A 26,867-nucleotide genomic window follows, 5' to 3' on the forward strand; every position below is an offset into this window, starting at 1 on the left:
TGCCTGAGGCAAAAAGCCCCTGTTCTACATACAGAAGCCAAGGAGATTGGCAGCTGGATCTATCAGTGGTAATAGGCCAGTGTCTTCCATGGCTCTTGAGGGCAACGTGCTAATTGAGAGGATTCAGGACAGGCTGTTGGCACAAACAGCTCTATCCTCCAATACAGGAGAATGTTGTCCCTCAGCATCTACACCCAAAGCAGCAACCCCACTCTGCCTAATGGTAGGGCTGGCCCTGGCTCTCCTGCGCAAGCTCTGAAATTCCTTCTTCTACCAAGGATCAGAACAAGTAGGGAAGCTTGCAGGGCAAGTTACCGTACAAAATGTTACTTTGGCCTTTTCCAAGAAGAGAACACTGCAGCTGCATTCATTGCTTAATTCTCAACCTGGCCAACAGGCACAGACTACCATTTCGGAAAGCTTACCTTCTCTAGTAGGCAAAGCAACTGGCCCTAGTGCAGGCTTCCTCAAACTCGGCCCTCCAGATGTTTTTGGCCTACAACTCCCATGATCCCTAGCTAGCAGGACCAGTAGTCAGGGATGATGGGAATTGTAGTCTCAAAACATCTGGAGGGCAGAGGTTGAGGAAGCCTGCCCTAGTGTAACAGTTATCTTCCCAGATGTAGGACAGCAGTGTGTTGCAGCTACTTTTACTCCTCAGCCTGGGGCAGGATGATAATGAATGGTTAGTTGTTTCCTGACAGCCTCTCCTTCAGCTAGATCATAGTAAAGGACACTCTGTTCCCTTCAAACATCAGCTCACAGCTTGCCACCGAAGCTGCATTACGTAGCTTCCCCTCTGAATCATGAAGGATGGATCAAGTCTATGCACAAATCAGGTTTAGAGACTGTTGCACGAATCAGTCTTCACTCATAGCTGAGCTGGGATCACAACTTTTATTATTTTATATTTATATCCCACCTTTCCTCCAGGTTGGTCAAGGCAGCATACCTGGTCTCCCCTCCTTCATTTTGTCCTTGAAACAACTCTATAAAGGCCTTAAAAGCCTAATATCTAATGACCAGGTTTTTAAGTGTTGCCTACAGAATTCTTATTCCGACAGAGTGCCTAAGACAACATGCAACTGGTGTAAAGACTGAAAATTGGTGGTGGTTCTTTTTGCAGGGGAGGCACTACTCCACTCTGCGGTCCACCAAAGTGGAGGACTCAGATTCAGTACAGGAATCTGAAAGGTTCTTTCGGCCAATTACGTGTGGAGAAGCATGGTAGAGCTAGAAAACGATATTTTTGCTCCTATGAAGTGTTTTACTCAGTGTTTGCATCTGTTTCTCCTCCATGTTCCTTGTTTTCATAAAAGCTTTTGATTTGATTCACAGGAAGCAAAGTATTTTGATGATTTATTCTGAGATGTACTTAAAAAAAAACCTCTGCAAAAAGCACTTTACTTTATTAGTAGATTGATGCACAGCTATTCCTTCAGGAAGTGTTTCCTTCAAGTTGGCATCACTATACTCTCTAGAAATTGCTCACAACATTAATGGCATTGCTAGAGTTAAGACGTAGCTTTTTGTTCGGAGATGAACAAAAAAAAAACACCTGCACTGAATATGACATAGCAAGCGACCCTGAGCCTAATCCTTGTGGCACTTATGTATTGTACTGACTCAAATAAATACATTTATTTCTTATTTATTATCTTGAACCAGCACAGGACTTTCAGCAAGCTATATAAAGAACCATATAGACTGCTATAAACCAAAACTGATTATAATAGTTACAGGCCCTAGATAAAATACCAGCTAAAATTCTTTCTCCAGGTTAACACCCCCATCAGCACTCCAATGAGCTGAATTACATTACAGTATGTGGGTGGCACTGTGGTCTAAACCACTGAGCCTCCTGGGCTTGCCGATCAGAAGGTCGGCGGTTCAAATCCCTGCGGCGGAGTGAGCTCCTGTTGCTCTGCCCCAGCTCCTGCCAATCTAGCAGTTCGAAAGCACACCAATGCAAGTAGATAAATAGGTACCACTGAGGCGGGAAGGTAAATGGGTTTTGCATGCACTCTGGTTTCCATCACGGTGTTCTGTTGCACCAGAAGCGGTTTACTCATGCTGGCCACATGACATGGAAAGCTGTCTGTGGACAAACACCGACTTCCTTGGCCTGAAAGCAAGATGAGCACCACACACCAGTCACCTTTGACTGGACTTAACTATCCAGGGGTCCTTTACCTTTTTACCTACAGGTAACTCTCAACTTACACATATTATACTTATGCTTTGTGCAGTGGTGTGTGTGATAAATAAATAAATAAATGGAAAGCAGAGGAAACCCACCATTCCCTCTGCTCCCTATTTATTTATTCTTCCCTGGCCACCTGTGCACAGCTACAATTGCAGGCTTACAAGATTTTGGGGAAGCAGTGGAAGGGCTCTGGGACGCTGCCAGAGCCCTTGCACCGTCTTCACAAAGCAGAGTAAGCAGCCCTCTCACAGGAGGGGGTTGTTCCAGGCTTCATACATTTCTGTGTTTATACGTGGACTCCCAGAACTGAAATCTCGAGTAAGATGTGAGTTACTTGAATATTATGTCCTGCAACTTTATACTCTCTACTAAGAAGCCCTACATTTTTGCTACATTTCCTTTGTACACCAGCCTGCTTTCCAAGTTGCCTTTGGGCTGAAAGATATTGGATGTTGGATCCAATATGTTGCATTTAAAAGCATGAAGATTAATCCAGAAACAATAATAAATTCAAGTAAACTTGAATGTTGGGTGGGCTCATTTGGGAGGAACGCTCCCGCTGCTTGGGGAGAGTTGCAGGCATCCCGAAGCCTGCGTGCGCTGATCTCAGCGCGTGCAGGCTTCGCGGATCTCTCCTCAAGCAGCGGGAACGTTCCCGCTGCTTGGGGAGAGTTGCAGGCATCCTGAAGCCTGCGCGCGCTGATCTCAGCGCGTGCAGGCTTCGCGGATCACTCCTCAAGCAGCGGGAACGTTCCCGCTGCTTGGGGAGAGTTGCAGGCATCCCGAAGCCTGCCCGCGCTGATCTCAGCGCGGGCAGGCTTCGCGGATCTCTCCTCAAGCAGCGGGAACGCTCCCGCTGCTTGGGGAGAGTTGCAGGCATCCTGAAGCCTGCGCGCGCTGATCTCAGCGCGTGCAGGCTTCGCGGATCACTCCTCAAGCAGCGGGAACGTTCCCGCTGCTTGGGGAGAGTTGCAGGCATCCCGAAGCCTGCGCGCGCTGATCTCAGCGCGTGCAGGCTTCGCGGATCTCTCCTCAAGCAGCGGGTACGCTCCCGCTGCTTGGGGAGAGTTGCAGGCATCCTGAAGCCAGCGCGCGCTGATCTCAGCGCGTGCAGGCTTCGCGGATCTCTCCTCAAGCAACGGGAACGCTCCCGCTGCTTGGGGAGAGTTGCAGGCATCCTGAAGCCTGTGCGCGCTGATCTCAGCGCGTGCAGGCTTCGCGGATCACTCCTCAAGCAGCGGGAACGCTCCCGCTGCTTGGGGAGAGTTGCAGGCATCCTGAAGCCTGCGCGCGCTGATCTCAGCGCGTCCAGGCTTCGCGGACCTCTTCTCAAGCAGCGGGAGCCACCGCTGGGCTCCCACGGCTTGCAGAGAGCTGCCTGTTTGGGGGCTGGGGTCGGGGGAAGCTCGGGCTGCCCCAGCCCCGCGCCTGGGGGGAAATAATTTTTTTCCCTTTATTTCCCCCCAAAAAAACTAGGTGCGTCTTATGGGACGGTGCGTCCTATAGGGCGAAAAATACGGTAAGCAGAGACACTGCTTGAGCACTGGAAGATTTGCTGCCGAGCCAAGTTTGAGGTTTTAATATTAGTATATAAAGTCTTTTATTTATACAGGTTCTAGTAATTCAACTCCTGACATAGAGTTCTGGTCTCTCTCTCTCTCTCTCTCTCCCTTGGGTAGGACTGAGCACAGGTATATTTATGAGATGAAACATGGGAGGCATGTGATTTCAAAACACAAAAGGAGTAAGAATGGAAAAAGTGACAGAATTTCTTCACTGATTTACCATGTTCATGTTATACAAAGTGAGGAATGTGCACCTCTCCTACTTGCCCTCTCAGCATGCCTGTACCACCTCCTCAGACATCACCAGACATCTTCTAAATATGAAACATGAATCCAACCCTAAAGCACATGGGCCATGATTGCAAGAGCAATATCCTAAAAAAAATTCTGAATTAAATGCATGATCCAAGTTATGTAGTCAGTTCACATTGAGCCCCCATATAGGCGATCTGCGGCATAAGAGGCAGGATACACTCATATGCTTGATCCCCTCGACACACAGGGGAGTCATCTCAGTATACACTTCCTGATCTGGCACATGAAGTGCTTCAAATTGCAAATATTATGTTCTCAATGAATCTAATATAATTGAATCGTGCACATTACACAGTGCATGCTTGGATGGGACAAGGCAATTTATTGTGTCTACTCGGAAGTATGTACTACTGAATTGAATCAGGTAAAGGGGCACAGCGTGCCTTCTAGAAAGAGCCAAAGTATTGTATTAGTCAGTGCAGGAAATCATCATGAATAGGTGGCCAGATAATGAATATAAGGTGATTGGTATATAAATATGTTCATTTAAAATGCCTCTAAGTTTTAGGAAACCATAAAATATGAATACAATTACTAAGCAATCATACTTGAAAAGCTCTACATACCATAATTAATTTGTCTGCATATAAATTCTAACCAAGAGCTCCTCACTTGGGCAGAACTGTCACACAAGATTCATTGAATGGACACAAGTAAACGTGTGCATGATGAATAAGGTGCTACAGGTGCTACAGCCTGTGGCACTGTCTACCCTTTATCCACTGTGTTCTCACCAATAATAATAATAATAATAATTTATTTACACCCCACCCATTTGGCTGAGTTTTTTTTGCTCGCCTTCTAAGATATATATCTTATCTTTTAGAAGCCTGCAATGTGATTGAGATTATAAACAAGAAACACATCAGAATAATGAGCCAAAAGCCAAGCAGGTTTTGCATTATACCATGCAAAAAGTCCCTTTCTAAAAGGCTGTAAACACTACAATGTGGGTGGAGGAGAGAAGAGAGTTTCACAACAATTTAGCAACATTTGGAAGCACAAGGTGAAATACCACCCCCATTTCCCTGCAAAGTGTGTTAATTGGCATTGCTGGGATTTAAGCAACCAGTAAAGTGTGCAACAGCTTAGCTAAGACATTTACAGCCTCTGCCTCCAAGGTCTATGAATGTTGTAAGTTTTGGAGTTATGTTGGCTATCTATCACAAATTGGAAAATGAAATGGTTTATTAAAATGTATTCAAGTTTAGAAAAAAGCACAAAAGGGATCAAGGTGTTAAATTTGTTAAAAGGTTAAATTTGTGTAACTGTTTAGGTACAAAATAGGGCTATGTGAATGAAAGGGGGGCAGTCATATATACCATAGAATGGTAGCCCCATAATTTGATATCTGGAAGCTATTCACAGGTTTTAACCTCAGTAACATTAACTTACATGTAACCTGGTTAACCCCCAAACAGTAAAAAATAGCTGTCTTGAATTTACCATTTCAAGTGTCACTTTCTGACCAACAACAGCCTGATTGGGCTAGCCAATCTCTGAGATTGCATCATGTCCACATCTCCCCCAACTATGGCTGGAAACAGCTGAGAAGTATGCCAATAGCCCAATCAGATGGGATCACATGAAGCAAGTTCAATGCATGCCACCTCCCCACTAGCCAGCTGACAAGCACTCAGAGTGTAATCTTGCAACCGGTACATGTTTCCAGGCCTAATTTCGCACGTCAGGACAACAAACCTGCTGACAACAGCCAGCAATCTCACCTGTTACTGTGCTTGGATTTCTCTCGATCTTTCTCTTTGTCCTTCTTGTGCTCTTTGTGTCTGTGTTCCCGGTCTTTGTGTTTATCTTTATGTTTGTGAGAATCTGAAAGCAAGTGAACAGAGAAACGAATTAGGAAATCGCTGAGAAGCTATGACAATTTCTAGTAAAGCAGCTTTGTATTGGCTGCCACAAATATGCAACCTAAACATCCCAGTAGCAGTGATGTACATCACTTCACTATATGTATGAAATTGGCATCAATTATCAGGCAAACCCATGTGCATCCTCTACTGCTGGGGTCCTCAACTTTTGGGGGGGGGGGCAATGGGCCTTGGCAAGTGCCAAGAGATGGGTTTTTAAAATAGTTTTTAATGCTGTAACCTGGGACTTTTGGGTGAAGGGAAGGAAATGAAATGAAATAAATAAATAGTCTGAGGACCTCACCCTACATGACTGTTTCTCTCTGCTTCTCTCTGAAAATAAGCCCAAATCTATTGTTATTATGTTCCCTGACATTTTACAGATGGGCAATTCTCCTCTCCTGGGATAGACAAGTTAGTATTTCTGGTGCATGGAAAGTGACAAAAAAGTACAGAGGGAAAAGGTTTAAATGAAGTGTGCAGGTTCATCCATGGAAAAAACTAGCAAAGGATCACCACAGTACAGTGGACGCTTGGGTTCCGGAAGTGATCCGTGCAAGAGGCACGTTCGCAACCCACAGTGCCACGTCTGCGCCTGTTCCGGTACTTCCAGGTTCGGCATGGTGCACAACCCAAAAACACGCAACCTGAACTGTCTGTAACCCAAGGTAGGCCTGTACTCAGGACTTCCCTACTCAAATAGATAAACCATATTGCCCCCAAGCATAAAACCTTGCAAATATTAAAGGTGTTTTGGTGTCCTGTTCTCTTCCACATGACATTTAAAATAATTGGTCCTCCTTCCCTCCCAGACATACAAACAAACAAACAAACAAACACACAGCACCACACAACAGATTATGTATTCTCTGCTTACTGTACAAGGAAAGTATTGTCTTTTTCTAGCCCACACAGATATATATGCAGCTAAAACAATTAATTTTTAATTTGGGAGAAAGACAAAATTTAGAGGGGTCTTTGGGCTGCAAATCAAATCAAATCAAATCTTGGGTGTTCATATGTAACCTATGTGCTACAGGTTACCATCTTCTTATAGAAAAAGCAGAAAGGGCCACTAGTAAAACTGGCACAGAAGGAAAAATGTCTAGACTGGAAACACTCCTAACTGGAAGTTAGCCCCTGAATCTAACCAATTATTTGATCAACTGCCTTTTACACATTGGATACTCAATTTCAAGTTAACAAACAGTTCAGTGGAGATTTTGATTGGAACATTTTATTCAAATTACCTAGAAAGTCTACTCATTAAGCAACTTTCTAAATGCAAGCAGTTTTATTTCTCCTAATACATGTTTCCTCCATAGCTGTTTGGAAAGCATCTCAATTTACTGGATCAACAAGTGATGCAGTGACTATTTCCTAATGCCACTGAGGACCCGCTAAAGGGAAGGTCCTCAAAATATTCCCATCTAGACCTGGTTCACGTTATAGGCAAGCCAAGTTCTGTTTGCTTACAAAGTATGCCTAGATAAGTTTCCTTAACAATTTGGTTGGTAATTCCACCCTAAATGTCATAGAGTTATAATGTACAAGCAGTAGGAAAACAAAACAAATTTTGGAGAAACAAGTCATGGTTTGATGGACTGTGGGGAAACCTGTACTTAACTTGTTGTTTAACAAACCATGGCTGAGCATTATGTGCATACAGGGTTTTTCTTAAAACCAGCAGCCATGATATTCAGAGGTGAAGTATGGGAATAGAGGACTTTGCATATTGTACAGTTGTTCCTTCTGTTTTCTAGTGTTGTTCTTTTCAGCTTCACCCTACTTTGTCCCAGTTCTAATCTCACAACAAAAAGCAGTAAACAAAAATGAAATGTTTGTGACATTTGACAAGGCTTAAGCTAAGGTCTGATAGTTACTGGACAGACTAAAATTGTTAATTTTGCATCAAGAGAAGACTAAATGCTTTCTTCACAGATGGAATATAACACAAAGTAGATAACCTTTCTTGGCCTTAAGGCCACATTTAATCTTGGCTAACACATCAAGTGCTACATACCAGAGGCGGGTGAAAGTGGGTTTGGCCACTGTGAGAGCCTTGTGACTATGCATGATTTCAAAGCTGCAATTGTAATAGAGTAGCCTTTCAAACCACCATAATTCTACAGGCAAAAACAGACAAACTACTTTGGCTTAATAGACATCAGATTATCTTGGTTCACCGTAGCACAAAGTTATAGAATCAGGTTCCATCAGGAAAGAAAACTAGATTATAACAGTTACTAAAGATCTTTAAAGCAACTAGCATCATTGAAAGTGATTATCTGGCAGCCTAACTGTAGAGCCAGCAATGAACTGTGTTTAATGGAAGTCTTGTAAACAAATTATTAGAGTAATCTCTTTAGACAGTTGTCTACATAAGCATAATGGAAAGTACAAGACCAATAAACAGCAAGGAGGAAGCGAATAGGAAAATAATGTGAAAAAGAGAAAGGCTTGTGAAATTCTGAGATGTTTGGATTACAACTTGATGTGAAATACTTGACAGGAAATATAGTATATACAGTAAAGTTTACAACCAACTTTTTGTATTATGGGGTCAGTAGGCGCACACTCTTTATCCACATCATATAGGGCTGAAAGTGTATTCTGCCATACAAACCGAGGCCCTCACAACTGATCAGACTCCATAATAGAGTGTTGACATCATCTAGTAGTAATTTTGAGTTAGGCTAGACTGCTTGTACTACACTGCATACAAATATGTACATTTGCATGTTATATACACACAGAGGGGAATCACTCACTTAAAAGTGGAATGACTCACCTTGAAATCAATTTCCGCCCTTCATTTATTGTAGAAATCATTGCCATTTTTACCATACCTAGATTAAATTTGATACAACCACTTGAAGCAATAAGAGTACAGGTGGGGGTTAAATTCTGCTCCCTTTTATAATATCAAATACAATGTAAAATGTGGAGAAAATGACCACCACCCCTCACAGGTCTCAGTGAATCCTGTTATCCCTGAACAAAAAGTAAAACGTTTCCTTCTCTTGACCTATATTCCAAAGTGCAATAGAAACAGGTAAGACACCCTGGAAACCTTTATTTCAACATTTTAAAATAAATAAAAATGAAGCACATAGAGATGCACAAATATGCAATTTATGCATTCTGTACAGATGGCACAATCAAATGATTGTATAATAAATGGGGAAATGGAAAGTAAAAGAAAGTTAAGCAAGCTGAAAATTATTGTAAAGACTCGGGTGGGCGGGGGGGGGGCGCATATGAAGCAAATGCTACCAGTGAACACTTTTCAGAAAACCTTTTTGCAATTCCAAGCAAAGACCCCAAGCACTTCCTTCTTCCAGCTCTTTCTTATAATTGTTTTACTGGCCCAGTGCCCTATTAGGTATTAGAAACACTCATAGAATATTTTGAGAGTATTCTGGCACCTGTCATTAGAAAGTCTACGAAGGGAAACCATTTATGCTTATTTACAAAGATAAAAATCACTCTTGAGATCTAGAGACTTTGAACTCAGATTGGATTCCAAGGTATTTTGTAAAATGGAGAGAGGGATTAATGGAATTATGTGAACAAAATTGGACTGAAGCTATGGGTTTGTAGGCAGCAACATTGCCCTCAAAGAGTTTATTTCATTTTATTGTAGTTTAATGTAGAAAATAAGCTGAGCACCTATTCCCACAGAATTACACACTACACTGTACTTCACCACCTTGCAATTTCATAATTATCTCTCCAGAACAAAGAGTCAATTTTATTAGTGTATTCTGGAAGCATTTGACCTTCTGTAATTTCACTTCATTGTTTCAAGGTTCCAAACTCCTGGCCGCCAGCACTATCTGGGGACACACTTTATTTCCTCTAAATGTTAGCCACACATTTGCAAGAGTTTTAATCTGAAATATAAAGGCAGGAATTTCTGCTATTATGGTAGTTGTCATATGCATGATCTCCATGTTAAAACTACTGAATCACCTCTCAAGGCAATCTGTAATACAATTGTTCTTTTAGTAATCTTTGACACCCCTCCCCAGACAGAAACTAGTGGCTTGGGAATCCCATCAATGGAATATCCAAGGGCTGCAGTATCCAAAGCCACAAAAGTGCCATTTCCTAATCCTTGTAAGCATTCAAATGTTAGTAATTGTAATAAGTGTGAAGATTCACACTTATTACAGGCACAGTTCAGATGCCAACAGGCCTGGTGCCTGAATTCCAACAGATTGACCTCACCCCAAAGGTGCACTCCTCCATTGTCTCCCAAGACAGACGGCAACAAAGAAGTTTAGATGCCACACTGGTTGCAAAACCATAGCTGAATGATCACTAGTGGATCAAAGGCTCACACACTTACCCCCTCTTACCCTCCCTTGAAGCTCTGCCCATGCAAAGTTCATAATCCTTTCTTGTATTAATTATGCTTTAGAGCTACACTTGAACTGGCATAAATATAAGTTACCATAGCCTTTAAACCAGAGACTGAAAGCACTCTCGGAAACTTTAAACAAATCTCTGGTTTAAAGGATAACTATGGTTACATCAGTTCACAAATAACTCTAAACACAAAGGAGAGGACTAAGGAATTAATACGGGGAGAATTAGGGAAGGAGTGAAGAGCATGGGACTGTAGGGTTCTTATTAGTTCTGCCTTTACTATTGAATAGTTCCTAGATCCCACAGCCACCACTGTCACTACTCTGCCATATTACTGACTCAGAGGAGGTCATTCACTCCAAGGAATACTGGTTATGGGAGCAATCAAAAGGAACGGGTAAAAGTAAAAGTATATTACTTTTCCCAATTATCATCTGCATGTTCTCATGCATAACATGACAAAGGACAACAATGGTAGTGCTGAACAATTTAAAACAGACAAGGATGGCTTTGGGAATGTGTCAAATTGTATTAACAACCTGCATGCTCCCATGATCTGTCACCCCCCACTCCGCAAAAAAAAAACAACCATACACCCAGAAACATGCAATCAGAAAATTCAGGGAAGAAGATATATGCTAAATATGTTCCATCAAGCCCTTCATATGAAGATCAATGATTTTATCAAAGCATTTAAAAAATAATAATAACAGGGGGCTTAGATAGGAATTCTGAATTAAAATCTGCTGTAGACTAAATTACTCAGTTCAGATGATCTTTCTAAACAATTGAGAATGTGCCAGAGACTCTTTTATTCCCTCTTCTATTTTTACACCTTTATTTTCTGTTCAGTGTTCAGAATAGTTTGCTGCAACAACTGGGCAACCCTAATCACTTTCTTAAACAGAAACAGAAAAAAAACTAATTCTAATTCATGTTTGTTTGGGTTTTTTGCAGGAGATGGGGAGAAGTACTAATCATAGTTTGCTAATTTGGACACCATGACAAACTAGAAGTAGTGCGAGACTAACCTTATCAGTCTATAAAAGCAACTAGCCTAAGAGGCTGGTAGCAGGTGTTTCCATGATAGCTTCCCCTCCTCCACAGTCAGGATGGAAAACAGGCTGCAAGCTAAGCATTTGGTTTTTTACTCACCTACCAAGCTCCTAATTTATTCTCTCTCAAACTTACTTGCCTGCCTATAAAGTGCAAATAACAGCAACTAGCTCAAGATGAGGCACTGCAATTAATTTGAAATCATCACATCAATGTTCTCTTTAGAAAGTATTCAGTGCAATTTGAACGTAAAATAAAAGCAAATTCCCAGAGATATTGTGGCTTAGGAAATGTAAGATTGCAGTGACGTTTGTAAACCCAACAGGGATAAGACTGTAACGTAGAAAAATGGGAAGAGCTATCAATGACGACACTGAAGAAGTCTTGACCTTTGTTGAAAGACTTGTACGGAGAGAACAGTAGCCAAACCCAATTGGATGTATTTTTAAACAAATTTTGCTGGATTCCAAAAAAATATTAAAAATGTAGTGTTACATATAAGTACATTTAAGAAACTGCATGGAAATCAATGGGATTGCCCTCATTTACTTGTGAGGCTAAGGAAGGCGCATATGGGTTTGCCAGTCTCCCTCCCTCGTGCCTTAAGAGGATGTGGTGGAAGAGGTCAGTTCTATATTGATTTTTCCCATTATCTTGTAGCACTGTCATGGATTTCTCACAACGTAGAAAAGACAACCCTTTGACAGAGAAGCACTAAAACATACAGCAAGAGATGTTCTGCACCCAGCTTTATTGTGCTAATATAGATGTACTTCTCATAGAATACCAAAGTTCTATGCTATAGGCTAGAAATATTTTTAAGCTAGTTCCTGCAACCTGCCACTGCAATACTATACAAAAGCTCTGTAATCTATCCTCCAAGTTCTCATAGCTTACATAAACTACAACTGTGTAATGCAATTATTCACAAAAGAGTTTTCTGCTTGAATTGCAAGACTTTCGACATGGCTCTTTTATTTAAAAAAAATTTCCAATAATTTCACTGATAAAAGTAGGCAAGATTATTTACACACATATTACAACCATCACTGAATGGTAGAAGAGTCCCTGGAGCAAGCCTACACATATTTCACATACTTTTCCCATGCCTTGAGTCCTGTCAGGAGAAAAGGTGGGGTATAAATAAATAAAATAATAATAATACTTCAGCCAAATGGAGGTATTTGACAACTGTCATACAAAACAGTGGTGCCAGTACTGAACTTGGCAAATGCTTTCATTCCCTGATAGCGCAGCACAAATTGCTTTGTGAGGCACTGCTACTGCTGCAGATTACTGGCAAGCATCTTCTTAATGTACTCAGGAGCTGCCTGGCAACTTGTGTTTCTCTACAGAGGCCTTGTTGTGGGCTTCTTCTCCCCAATCAAGAATTCCAATGAGACCAATATGATATTGCAAAACCTACTGAATACAGAGCAACAGCCAATTTTAATGGGACCCAAAGCTCAGGTGTCATTAATACTTGCTAATAATTCTTAGAGGACTGTATGTTGGAACTGGCTTTATTTAACAACACAGATTTAAGAGTGATTTGAGCACTTAGAAAGAGTGCTATATAAATACTACATTCTTATTGTCTATAATCACCCTTCAACCTTCTAATCTTGAAGGCCTCAGCAGGTAAGTAAATAATAATAATAATAATAATAATAATAATAATAATAATAATAATAATTTATTATTTATACCCCACCCATATATCTGGATGTTAAGGAGGAGGAAGTACCACAGACCTTTCCTCTGAAGAAAGACGTTTGTAGGCTGGAAGTACACTTGGAGACCAACTTATCACTGGAGTCTTAAGTGGCTTCTGTAGCTAGGAGTGTTTATGCCCAACTCAAGCTCTGTCACCAGCTGTAATTGTTCCTAGATTGGAATAGCCTTACCTGAGTTGTCCATGCTCCTGTATAGACTAATGTAAAACACTATTATGTGGGGCTGCCCTTGAAGACAGTACCAAGTACCGAAAAGAACAACCCCCCAATATCAACCATCTCAGATCTTATAATGGGCAAGTGAGGCCCTGTTGGTGCCACCATCACTGGATCAGAAGCCCATCTAGTTCCAACATCCTGTTCTCACACTGGCTAACCAGATGCCTTTAAGAAGCCTACAAGCAAGACGAAGTGTAACACCCCTCTCCTTCTGCTTATGATTCCCAGTAACTGTATGCAGAGGCTTACTGTCTTTTATAGGGAAAGTAGTCATTTAAGAAAATGTCATTAAAGACCAGCTACAATTGAATTATTTTTAATAAGCACTGCTGCACCCTAGTGGAGCAGTTGGTTATCGTCAACAGAGATTTATGTGTGGGGAGGGGACAGATGGACTCTACACTAGTGAATGTATGAAGCCTGTCCCATTTAATTTTAGTGAAGAAGAAGAGTTTGGATTTGATATCCCGCCTTTCACTCCCCTTCAGGAGTCTCAAAGCGGCTAACATTCTCCTTTCCCTTCCTCCCCTGCTGTGAAAGCAACAGCCCTATTTTCTGGCTTACAGAAAGGGAGGAGGTAAATATTCTGAGGTCTAGAATACTTTTTGATTAGAAAACAGGAACCCAGATAACTTGGAGAAATAGATTCAATTTCCGAGGCTACTAACATCTTAAGCAGGTGCTGCCCAGCATTACAGTGCAATTATTTAGCAATCTAAGAAAAGCAATTTAATCATGTCAGTTGCATCACTGCCTGAATCAGCTATACCCTGGGAAGAAAGAGGCAGAGGAAGTAAAATAATGATTTTCACTAAAGTAGACCTCACTTCACACTAGAATCTATATTGCATCTTAAGTGTAAGTAAAGGGCAAGCAGATGTTCAAACATCAAACAGAAATTTATGTCAGAAAGGATCATTCCAATATCACAAATCTCAAGGAAGATATTGCATTACAGTTATGGTTTGTACTTTTTAACCCTCAGAAAACCTGAGGGAGTTCAAACTTGAAACTCCAAATAGAGTTCAAAACATGCACACCAGGTTTCATCCAGATAACTGTCTTCAAGACAGACTCAAAATAGGTGTAGAGACCAAGGTAGTATCCAAACTTCAAATGCAGAAACTAGAATACTCCTGTTATGGGACAGCTATATAAATTAAGTAGGTAACTAAATATGGTGAAAGCAAAATGTCACTTTAGAGAAGAATCTAAATATTGCCCTTGAAGCTTAAATTTGTTTTACTCTGAATTGTTTTATTTGATGTTTTAATATGTTGTAAATCACTTTGATTTTTCTTTAACATATAAAGTGGTACAGCAATGAAATTAATAACAATAACGTTTACATTTCCAGTCCAAATGGACTGCTGAGCAATTAAAGCCCTAAATGGCCTCAGTGCTGTATACCTGAAGGAGTGTCTCCACCCCCATTGTTCAGCCACTGAGGTCCAGCACCGAGGGCCTTCTGGCGGTTCCCTCACTGCGAGAAGTGAGGTTACAGGGAACCAGACAGAGGGGCTTCTCAGTAGTGGCACCCACCCTGTGGAATGCCCTCCCATCAGATGTCAAGGAAATAAGCAGCTATCCTATTTTTAAAAGACATCCGAAGGCAGCCTGTTTAGGGAAGTTTTTAATATTTAATGCTGTATTGTTTTTAACACTTGATTGGGAGCCGCCTAGAGTGGCTGGGGAAACCCAACCAGATGGGTGGGATAAATAATAATAATAATAATAATAATAATAATAATAATAATAATAATAATAATAATAGTGACTGGTGCTCATTTCAAATAATGGCTTGTGCTGGACTAGTTCTCTACTCACCTGTGAGGCTGAAAAGAACAACCGGCTGTGTAAAATGTGGTGGTGTATGTATACACATGCCTAGACTTCTTCCACAAATAGTTCCTGCATTTGCAGTTGCACACTTAAGATTACCAAACATGCCTCTCATTTGTTGCCAATAGGACTCTGAGTCAAACTAACACAAAACAAATTACAATGTATCTGCTTATTACCAAAACCTCAATATGTATGCCTTTTTATTATTGAAGTAAGTTTAGTAACAAAAGGGAATGTCAACATTTTATTTCGTTATTATTCCTATTACAGGGCTACATCAGGACCAAATTAGATTTTTTTAAAGTGCAGTGATAAAAATAATCCAATGTCAGTTAATCAACTAAGACTGTTACTTTACCTGTAAGAAAGCCCCATTCCAAGTAAACATACAGAGGATTGGGCTGTGAATCCTACTCAGATATAAGAATAGCAAAGTCAGTGTCAGAAAAGGCTATATAAAATGAATATATATTCATTTTCATCACTCACTTCTGTCTCAGTTTCTCTCTCTCTTGAAACCTCATAACTTGATGACTCTCAGTCAAACAAGTGAAGTCCTTTGATTACAGGTGTTAGCAGGTGACATGCAAATACTATTTGTAGAATTTGATGCAAGATAGGCAGCCTGCACAGGTTGAGCTGTTACTTTAACTGCAGCCATCAAACAATGAATTTTCTTTCATCTGTGAATTGAACTCGTCTATGAGACAACTGAACAGGACAAGGTCACAAATCTGTGCAGGTAGCTTGCAACTTACACACATTTAACTCGTACACATTCAGGTTTACACATTTGGCAAAAATTGTTTAAAAAATTTAAAAGGAGGCAGAAAGGGGGGCATCCAGGGGAAAAACTTAGGCAATATCACCCACCAATGAATCAACTGTGTTTTGACTATACATGATTTTGGCTTTAGCACTATCCCTGGAAACATCAGGAAGAACTTTCTGACAGTAAGAGCTGTTCAACAGAGGAACAGACTCCCATGTATATGATCTAGTTGATATTCCTGCATTGCAGGTGGTTGGACAAGATGACTCTCAGTGTCCCTTCTAACTCTGCAATTCTATGATTCTATGAAACATAAACCCAGCGTTAAGAGCCATACGAACCTGGTAAAGCAATATTAGCAGCTAGTGGACCATCTGCATTTTTCCAACAAGCACAAGCTATTTCTTTCCCCTTGTGCTGATTCCAATCTTCATCCTTCACAGTCAGCTCCTGCTCAAATGCTAACTCCTGTGTCAGATGCACTGGGACTTTGATTCAGGTTCAATACACACACACCAGAATGCATGCAGCCATTCTAACCAAGTTCTCTTGTGATGTTTTGTCTACAAGCTCTTAAATGCCATGGTAAAGAAAGCTAGTAGTAGGAAGTGTTTTGCTGTCAGCAACAGTTTGTAGCAAGGTGGTTTGTGATGCTGATCACACCATTTACTAGGAGCAATTTCAACAATCTACTTAAATCCTTTCACAGGCATTAGAAAGTGAAACCTTAATGGGCTTCTTAGCAGTTCTTTCCAGGGCCAAGATCAAGCACAAGACTAGCGCAGCTGAAAGAAAAATGCTCTGACATTAAACAAAGCAATAGTAATTGAGCTTTCTAAATAGCACTAATGTGTTAGTCTCAGCTCAGTTCAACACGCAATCTTTACTGAATGCAAAACAATGCTTTCTTGCTTTCCCCTCCACATTTTAAGAAGTGGCTTTATTTTTTTAAATCTTCCTGGGAAGAGGAATCTTTCCTAATCTTTGAAAACCTTAAAATGGAAAGTTAGCTATGTTGTCCATTAAGAAAAAAAAGTAACACATCCATACGAGGACAACACCTTTATTAGATCTAACAAAATTCCACAAAATAGTGCACATACAAGTTTCAAGTTCCCAAACCCCTTTCATGAGGTGATATATGCTTTTACCCATCCTGGGAGGCCAGGGTGCCACCTGAAACCTGCAAAAGACCTGAAGGGGCCCCTCCTCCAACATTCTGTCTTAAGGTTTTTAGGAGATGCAAGCACAGATGTCTCAAACAACCTTTTTTCCTCTGCTCCAGCCCCTTGCTCTTCTTTACCCAGAGCAGAAAAGGCAGCCTCTGCAAAGGAGAAAGAGGAGGACAGCAATGCCAATGCAAAGATGCAGTAGGCAGCTTCTGCTGTGGATACTTGGGACTCAAAGGAACCATTAATTATGGAACATATTTTCTTCATCCTACACAGTTCATCATTAATCTGTCCTGCAAATTTCATGTTGTAACTACACTGATCATTTGGGGGGGGGGGGAGAGAACCACATACAATAGATTCATCAGTCAACAAATACAGTGGTACCCCGCAAGACGAACGCCTCGCAAGACGGAAAACCCGCTAGACAAAAGGGTTTTCCGTTTTGGAGGCGCTTCGCAAAACGAATTTCCCTATGGGCTTGCTTCGCAAGACGACAGCCCATAGGGAAATCTCCGGGACAGCGGGGAAGTGCAGCGCGTCTTCCCCACTGTCCTCGGACCTCCTCCCGCCGCCCGGCTTCGGAACGAATCTCCGATGCCGGGCGGGGGGGGGGGACGCCTCCTCCCGCTGCCCAGCATCGGAACGAAGCTCCGATGCTGGGCGGCTGGCGGGAACGCCTCCTCCCGCCGCCCGGCATCGGAACGAAGCTCCGATGCCGGGCGGGGGGGGGGGGGGGCGGGGACACCTTCTCCCGCCGCCCAGCTTCGGATGGCTTTCCTGAAGACTTGGGGTGGGAGGAGGGTTTTCCTTCCCACCGCCAACATTCAGAATGCTGTTCTGAATGTTGTTCTGAATGTTGGCGGTGGGGAGGAAAAACCCTCCTCCCACGCAAGCCCCGGGAACAGAGGGAAAGCGCTGCGTGCCTTCCCCTCTGTTCCCGTACCTGTCCTGAAGGCTTGCAGTGGGGAGAAAAGCCCTTCTCCGCACCGCCAGCCTGGCAAGCGGTTTCCCTAGGAACGCATTAATTGATTTTCAATGCATTCCTATGGGAAACCATGCTTCGCAAGACGAAAAACTCGCAAGAAGAAAAAACTTGCGGAACGAATTAATTTCGTCTTGCGAGGCACCACTGTAAATCTATTGCACCCTATAGAAGCAACTTTACTATACAGAGGAATTTTTAAAGCAAACATTTCAATCTACACTGCATTGCTTCCGAGAGCTGGAAAAGACAACTGAGACCACTTCACAAGCAGTACGCCTCACACTGGTGATGATCCTGTTATCTGTTGGTTTCATGCAGTCTGTCCTTACAAATGGTTGCTGAGTTTTATAAAACACACAGAGGAATACACTGGATATACATAACTCAAAAAGCTTTTTGATTCATTGCTTTCTCCACAGGACACCAGCATTTGCTGGATACCAATAAGGACAGCTTGCTAGAGAATGAACACAGCTTAATAATATTATCAAGTATTTATATAGCACTTCTGAGTGTTCAAAAGCACATAATGTTATCTCAGTAATTGCTTAAAAAACCCTATAAACTACTCAAGTATTACTGTCCCCATACTACAGATGGCAAGGGTGGGAGGATACCAAGGCTGAGAGAGGAATTTGCCTAAGCCCATTTGAGCACCTAAATGCCACAAATGAAGGTAACAAAATTCCAAACATTCTCTTCCAAGGAAAAGCAGCTTCTTCAGAAACAGATGAGCAAGTGGGTTGAAAAAGGGGTAATAAGCAGGAAGGGAGGGCTCAATCCTTCCCTGTGCCACCCACCCAAGCATTCCAAGCATGTTTACGTGGTAAATGAATGCTTGGAACCAGTGCTTTCATTTTCCACAGAAAATTTCCCATTTTATAAGTTCACTAACCAGGTTCCACTTGTAAATATGTATTAGTCATACTTGGCCATTTCAAAGTTGTTAGCTTTGTTTACTAAATATAAGTAAATTAAACATGCTAATTAGTTCATTCTCTAGGACATCAGAAAACTTTCCAGTGCAAGCTGATACCTTTCCAATTCAAATTACCCTGATTTACATAAGAATGTTTTTAAATAAAATTCACATTACTGTCTCAAACTCCCTGGAAGAAGAAGCAACCTGTGAGGAAAGGCTTACATTGGGAAAGTGAGTCAGGGAAAGTGTTGAGCCACTTCTCCATTTCAGACAGCCAACCAGCTGAAGCCGTTTCCCCCCACTTCAACAATAGAGCCAATAGGCCTCTGATACACACATTTGTTTCCACAATGTAGTTTGGGCATTGGTGAGTTTATAAGGTGGGCTTCACAGCAAAGTCTATCATTATTACTTTACACTAGCTCTTACCAATACAGATTTGGAAGCAGAGGAGCAGAGTTATTATTCACTCTGCTCTAGTCCTATGCCACTCTACTCAACTTTTGTGGGGTTGGCTAAATTAGAAACGAAGCCTGCTGGGAGAGTTGGCTCTCACATGTTCTGTAGATCACAAATAAGTATCGTAAAAACTCCAACAAATTGGCAAGGACCACTGCAATAAATGGAGCAGCAGTTTCTCTAAGTACAGCACTGTTATACCTCCCCTTCAAGAGGGGCAGACTTTTCAGTTCTCCAGCACTGTGAGTTAAGGCACTTAATGTTTGAAAGCTACACACTTCGTTATGGCATAAAGAGATGCCTTTGTGTGTATTTGTTAAGTAAATCCTTATGTTTTAAGCTTTCTTGGAAATACATGCAACAATGGCGTGATTTATTGCATAAAAAGATTATAACACTGGGTTTTTAAAAAGATAACCAATTATTTTTAAATATACAGCGCTACCACCAAAGAATTATCACTGCAATGTTTCTGTTTTGTTTGCATTTCAAGAAATTAAGTGTTGCTAAGAGGACAGCAGCAGGATGAACAAGATGATAGATTGCCTCCCACGACCCTGGGATGAAATATGTTATAGAAAAGTTTGCCAAGTTCTCAGAGTGCATTCAGCCCTAGGACTGCCAGATCCTTGAATGGAGAGATTCATCCCATAATTAGGCTGCTAAGGTAGGGTGAAAGGGTGCAGGTTTTCCACTGGTCCCTTTTTCCAGATCTCTTTCCTGCCTGCTTTACAACAGCAGGGATAACCTTGACTTTATCCTGCAACAACTGAGGAGGCTGGGTGGGATTTCCAGCAGCCCCAGTCTCTTCTGTTTCCTCCAATTATTGCAAGAGACAACTATACTCTCAAGGTACAAAACTGACAAAACAGGGATGTGACATGATTAAGAGAAATTTTTGAGTCACTACGAATAAACATTAGTCACTAGCCCTCTTCTGGCATTCAGCTCAACATGCAAGGGCAAAAAGTGTGTAGTGGGACAGCGGCTTGAATGTCAACCTTGTCTGCGATGCCTGAAGATAGTCCCATGCTACTCACCCTTTAAATGTTTGGTCTGAAGTTCTGAAGGGGGCTTACAAGTATGTTTGTCTGGATGTGCTTACAAGCATCCTTGCAGTCAAAAACACTGATAAATGATCAGGACACTGGGGACGGGGCAACATATACACTCTACAGTTTTGACCCCAGGTGACCAGGCTGGAAACAAGAAGACTACAAATTTTAGTTAATGCTATTGTTCTGTAGCTAAAACATATTTCTCACTTTCTTGGTTTCTAGGAGAGATGCACATGTGTCATAATATGCATAAACGTGGAAGAGCCATCCCTTGTATAAGAGAAATGGGGAAATTGCCTCTTAAGGTGTTTGCCGTCTGCAATTTATCATTAACAGGTATGTCTATATAATGATCATCACCATCTTTAACCAGTGGCATCTATTTTAGTACTGAAAATGTGGTGAACTTTTAGCCCATGAGCTAATCTTAGCCCATTAGGGAGTCCAATTTGGCCTTCAAAACCATTTCCCTCAAACCACACCCACTCATCAGCTGGCATCACCAGTGACATCAGCTGTTGAGCAGGAGGAAAAGGTTTAATGCTGCATTGGTTGTGTGCCCTGTTCCCAGTAGGGAACAGCATACGTATGGTCAAGGCAGCAGGATTTAATCCCTTATCAACCGATGAGGAGGGATTAAAGCCTTTTGCAAAAGTACTGTTTGAAGCAGCTCGTGCTTTTCTTTAAGCAAGTGGGTGAGCGAACAGTAGAACAGTCTCTCTCACACACCCCACTGCCACCTGCCAACATAAAGAAGCAGAAACTGCTTCAAGCTGCACTTTTAGGTAGCCCCCACAATCCAGTTTCGGCCTAAAATGGGAGCAAGCAGTTTATCTTAAAGGCTTTGCAAGTATCACCACAATTCCCTTTTAAACATCTCAGATTGGGGGCTTAAAGGGGAGGCGAGGGGCGAGGAGACTTGCAAAGCCGCAACGGGAATTTTTGGCAGGTGGATGGCCGCTTCCACCAGTAGAGTGTTGACAATAATTTTTCACGAGTTTTAAAATCTGTTAGTTTGTTATATTGAAGCACATCTGCAGGTGTGGCAGTGGATGTGCTGGACCATTGTCTTGCAGGTGGCAGCATAAGAACAGGCCTTTTCTGCAGCAGCTCCCTGTTTGTGGAATGCTCTTCCCAGGGAGGTGCGGCTGATGCCTTCATTATATACCTTTCAGTGTCAGGCAAAAACATTCCTCCTCAACTAGGCCCTTAGTTAATTAACATCCTATACCCTTTTACACCTTTTTGTGGGTGGGGGAGTTATGTTTTGTTCTTATTATGCTGTGAACTGCCCTGAAATCCACGGACGAAAGGTGCTTTACAAATTTAATTAATTAATGAGCACCCCCCACCCCCTAAAGCAGATGGCAACAGAGAATCTGGAGGGGAAGGAAGCACATTCAATGTATGAAAACAGATACTGTGTGCGTGAAGATGCACATTCATGCTGTCTCTGAAGTTTATTTGCAAAGTTTGTAGACACAAGCACTTCTTCAACACTGACATGTATTGACTGCAGAAGGTTAATTCCACAGTCTGAGCCACTACACCACACCGCCTTCAGTGTACAGATATTTACACATAAAAAGGATTATGAACTTTCTAGGTTTTGAAGTCTAGATTGAGAGGTCGGTCAATCCTCACTAAGCCTTGTATCTGCATTCAGCATGCAGGAAAGAAGTTAGAGCCACAGGATCCCCATGTATGATTATACAAGAACTGAAAGGCCAAGTAAACTTCTAACTCATCCAGGAATACCTCTATAAAAACTAGATCTACTGTTTTATACTGACTAATATTTATTTCCCCATACATCAGGAGTGTAAAGGCAAGTAAAATAAAGCAGAAAATAGTTTGGTTCACCTATAATAGAGCAAATAAATGAAAGTGAAATTTACAATATGAATTTCATTTTAACTACCTTAAACTACTCTTGCATATTCTACAAACCTGAATTTCAAATACAGTGGAATCTAATGCAAGGAAAAGCTAAAAAATAAACCCAAACAAAGTACAAAGTAAAGTGAAGATGGGGTACCTTCCATTCTACCCCTGGGCCTCAGAACAGATGTGAGGTGTTGAACCATCTCCACTCCTCCTCCCCCCACATGCACACATGATACATATGTCTAGCAGGTGATGCAGAAACAAATCCTTACAGCATGGATAGGGAACCCATGGCCTCCACAAGTTGCTGCACTCCAAGCAATCCCAGCCAGCAATGACTGCTAGAAGGCCACAGATTCCCTATCTCCACTCTGCAGGACACCTCAGAACATGTTGGACTCTCCTTTATTAGATGTTTTTAAGCAGAGGCTGGATAGCCATCTCTCAGGGATTCAGGTCTATTGGATTTCCTGAAGTGGCAGACAGCATGGATGCGGTGGCTGCTTTGATGTTCCTTTGAGCTCTGGATTCTATAACATCAGACTATGGGAGGGGGCATAGCTCAGAGCAAGTCCCAGCCATCTCCAGTCAAAAGATCAGGTTATGCAGACAGTCCAGAGTACATTTTGAAACTATTCAGAGACACCACCTCCTCCTTATTAAGTCTTCCTACATGATTCAAAAGTGGCCATTTGTTAATAGGCTGACCTAATGTAATACCCGATTATGAAATCCTGCATACAGTTACTTGAACAAAGTCCCATTGTGTTCAATTCGGTTTACTTCCAGGTAAGCCTGCACATGACTGCAGTCTTGAATGTGAGATTTCTCTCTCTTAGCCAACATTCCATGGCTACTGAGTCCTCACTGGGCTACCTCTCCCATTTTAGCATTATTTTCTTCCTAAAGACTTTATGTACTTCTGAAAACCTTGTCTGTATCTCCCTCACGTGTGTTAAGTGCTGCTGTTTAGACTACATAGGAGCGGGTACTCAACCCTATATATGATTATTATATACAGCATAAACAACCCTATCAATATTACATTTAACAAATGAGCAGATCCCCAAGCCTGCCTTTCAAGAGAAGCACAATTCTCCCCATTTTGCACAAATTGCTTGTATTATAAAGTCTCATACCACCACCACATGGAGTTCTCCAGGTTGTTCATGCTTAAAACTTCTAAGAATTTGTAAAATTACCACCTGTCTTGAAATGAGCTTTTCTAGACACGTTAGAACTGGTACATGCCCAATTCCAGTTTTTCCACTATACTAGTCTAATGAGTTTATTACTGAATCATCAATGTGTACAGTGGTGCCTTGCAAGACGAAATTAATTCGTTCCGCGAGTTTTCTCGTCTTGCAATTTTTTTCGTCTTGCGAAGCACGGTGTCGGGAAAGTTTTGGAAAAGCTTCAAAAATCACCAAAGTCTTTAAAAACCTCAAAAAAGGCTACCACACCGCGTTCTATGAGTTGCTCCTCGAAGTCAAGTCGCAACTGTATTAACGGTGTTAAGAAAAAGGAAACAAACTTGCAAGACATTTCCGTCTTGCGAAGCAAGCCCATAGGGAAAATCGTCTTGCGAAGCAGCTCAAAAAACAAAAAACCCTCTCGTCTAGCGAGTTTTTTGTCTTGCGAGGCATTCGTCTTGGGAGGTACCACTGTAGTTTAAAAAATTTTCGGCATGGACATTAGTCAGGCTACTAAACTGTGAGGCATTCAAACAATTCCAAGGCTAGTAAGCATTACTCTGGCCACAATTCTTACCCTTAGTTATTCTGAACAGGCAACACTGCAAAAGCAAAAATACCACCAGCACATAAGAAAGTGCCTTATGCTGAGTCACAACACTGGTCCATTTAGCTCATTCTTGTCTACACTGACTGGTTCTCCAAGGTTTCAGACAGGGAACATTACCACCCATACCTGGAGATGCCAAAGATTGAACCTGGGATCTTCTGCATGCAAAAAAGATGCTCTCTCACTGAGCTGCAGCCATTCTTTCAATAAAAACAAAGGGGTGAAGGAGATTATTGGATGCATTAAAAATGTAATTGCCCAAAAGTAGCATATTTTAAGAACATTTGCCATGCTTATTAACTAGACTTATTATTGAAAAAACAGCAAGTAAACCTTTACACAGGGCACGAAAAAAGAGAAACTACCTGTCCTGTCCTCCTGAGCAACTGATCCAGCATACCCTAGTTATGTACAAGACTACTTCTGACCAACATCACAAATTTCTTACTTTTTCGTGTCTTGCATTTATCTCCTGCCTTTCTTCCTAGGAATTTTACAGCAGCATATCTCATTCTCCTACTCATCCACATCTTAATCTCATGACAACTCTGCAAGGTAGGTTAGCTTAAAAGACAGGGACAAGCCCAAGGAAACCCAGTGAGCTTCACAGCAAAATGGGGATTTAACCCCAAGTCTCCCTAGGCCCATTTAGTTAGCCTGTTTAAATTCTATTGACATCAATCAGATTTAGACCATTGATGTGAAGTTCTGCACATGATAGTGTGAAGCAGTACAGTTTGACTGGTATCGTATCCATTTCATTTCTCAAACAATGTATTCTTGAATTGGACAGTAGAAAAAATTACATCACAGCAAGTTTGCAATAGGATTTTCTATACTTTTGCATCATCACATCTTACTTTTACTTGTAAAACAAATGTTAGAAATGCAAGTAATGAAAGCTTAGCAATATTCAGTATTTCTTTAGCTGCCATTTAAAAATTAACAAATCCCTGGAAAAATATCCCTGGAATTATACAAGCTGCATTTACTGCACAACCTATCCTAAAGCCAATGTATGTTTGTCCATCATATCTGAACAGCCTCTCTCTAGAACAAGGAACTGCAACCTCAGAGGAAACCAAACAGCTGTTTCAACAAGTTTTGGCTGTTGTTCAAATACTGAAACGTAAGCTCTGACCAGGAATGCATATCCGTCAATGAAGAGCCCAATTTAAGCCATGCCAATTTCTTGTAGGGAAAGAAGTAGTGAGCTTAAAGTGACATATCAAATTTGAGAAAGAATTGCTGTTCACTAGCATAGAAAGATATAAAATAAATGGCAAGTCCATACATTAGGTTTTCAACCAATGTGAGTCTCTACACATTACTTTTATGCCTCAAATCCTGAGACTGTCGGATTTTGTCCACCTGCTCACTTCTGAGACAAATTATGATCAATATGTTTGAATGGGTTGCTGTTCATAGTCCTCTTCAGAACTAACCCTTAAAGAGGGGAATGGGGAGACACCAGCTGACCCCACCACCTGTCAGGAATACTGTGTATTTATGCCAATAGATCAATAAATCATATGAACAGTTGCATCTTGCACTGTAGATTCTGCCTTGAACAGGGGGTTGAGCTAGATGACCTCCAAGATCCCATCCAACTCGACAGCTGTACGACACATTGTCACCAAGTTCACTTAATTCAACAAAATCTGCTGAAGAGGGCGCTTGTGCCTTTTTCAAAGAAAAAGAAGCACACCATATAGGCAGCTTTCCTCAGCATCAGCGAAAACCTACAAAGCTGGTTTATCAATGGTTCTTGAGTTCCTGCTCTGTATCAGTGGGACAAACGGGTTTATCATGAAAATAAATACATGGTATACTGATGTTCTAGGCTTTAATTTTCATTGTATGTCACTTTGGGAGCAAGGTATACACAGAACATGAAAGCAATAAAAATAGATAAATACCTATGCTTACCTTTCTACAGATGCTACCCCCACGCCAGGGTGCCGCAGTGTTAGGCCTTCCAATGCACAAACCTTTCCATATTACAAATTTTAGGCTCCAGAATGAGCTCTAGGAGTGCTCCCACACCTTACTATTATAAAGGGAGATAGAACCTCACCTGGTAACATTTCCATCTCTTCAGTTTCTTATATGAGAACACCATCTAGACGTTAACAGTGCAAGGAAAACTAAAAATTATAGGACTCCTTCAAAATGACAAATCATTTTAACTGATTTTATATCTACACCTTTTGGTATTTTTACTGTTGTTACAATAACTGCTTTTGTTTCTGATGTTTTTGATCTGTTTTATATTTGTTTTATGGTTCTCTTTTGTAGGCTATCTTGGAAATCTAGATTAATAAAATTACATTTTTTTCAAAAGAAGACTAATCATTTTCACCATGCAATGCTACAAAACCTGTGCTCTCCCAGAGAATTCTCTGTATGCTCCGATGCACATATGACACTCCACTGCAAATGACTGGGCATGAGGATCAGTTCCAAAGGAAAGCCACTGCAGGAGCTCTGTTCATACAGGAGATTCCGGTTTTTCATCAAGTAATTTGCATTAGTAAAACTTAAGAATTGCTTCTGCCATAGGTTTCTGGTGCTTTGTTAATATGGCTGCTTACAAAAGCAGGACTAGAGTTAAATTCCTAC

The 26,867-nt window shown here is 41.4% G+C and overlaps 1 protein-coding gene across 1 annotated transcript in view; it reads right to left on the bottom strand.

Moving 5' to 3' along the window:
• TOP1 (DNA topoisomerase I) overlaps positions 1 to 26,867 on the bottom strand; it is a 73,167-nt gene that overhangs the window by 33,002 nt on the left and 13,298 nt on the right. The window contains exon 3 of the mRNA XM_083508061.1: positions 5,814 to 5,916. Coding sequence (XP_083364187.1) covers positions 5,814 to 5,916 — 103 coding nt within the window. The remainder of the gene's footprint in view (positions 1 to 5,813; positions 5,917 to 26,867) is intronic.

The sequence above is a fragment of the Podarcis liolepis genome (assembly GCF_965112155.1).
Source record: "Podarcis liolepis genome assembly, chromosome: 6".
Classification (NCBI taxonomy): domain Eukaryota; kingdom Metazoa; phylum Chordata; class Lepidosauria; order Squamata; family Lacertidae; genus Podarcis; species Podarcis liolepis.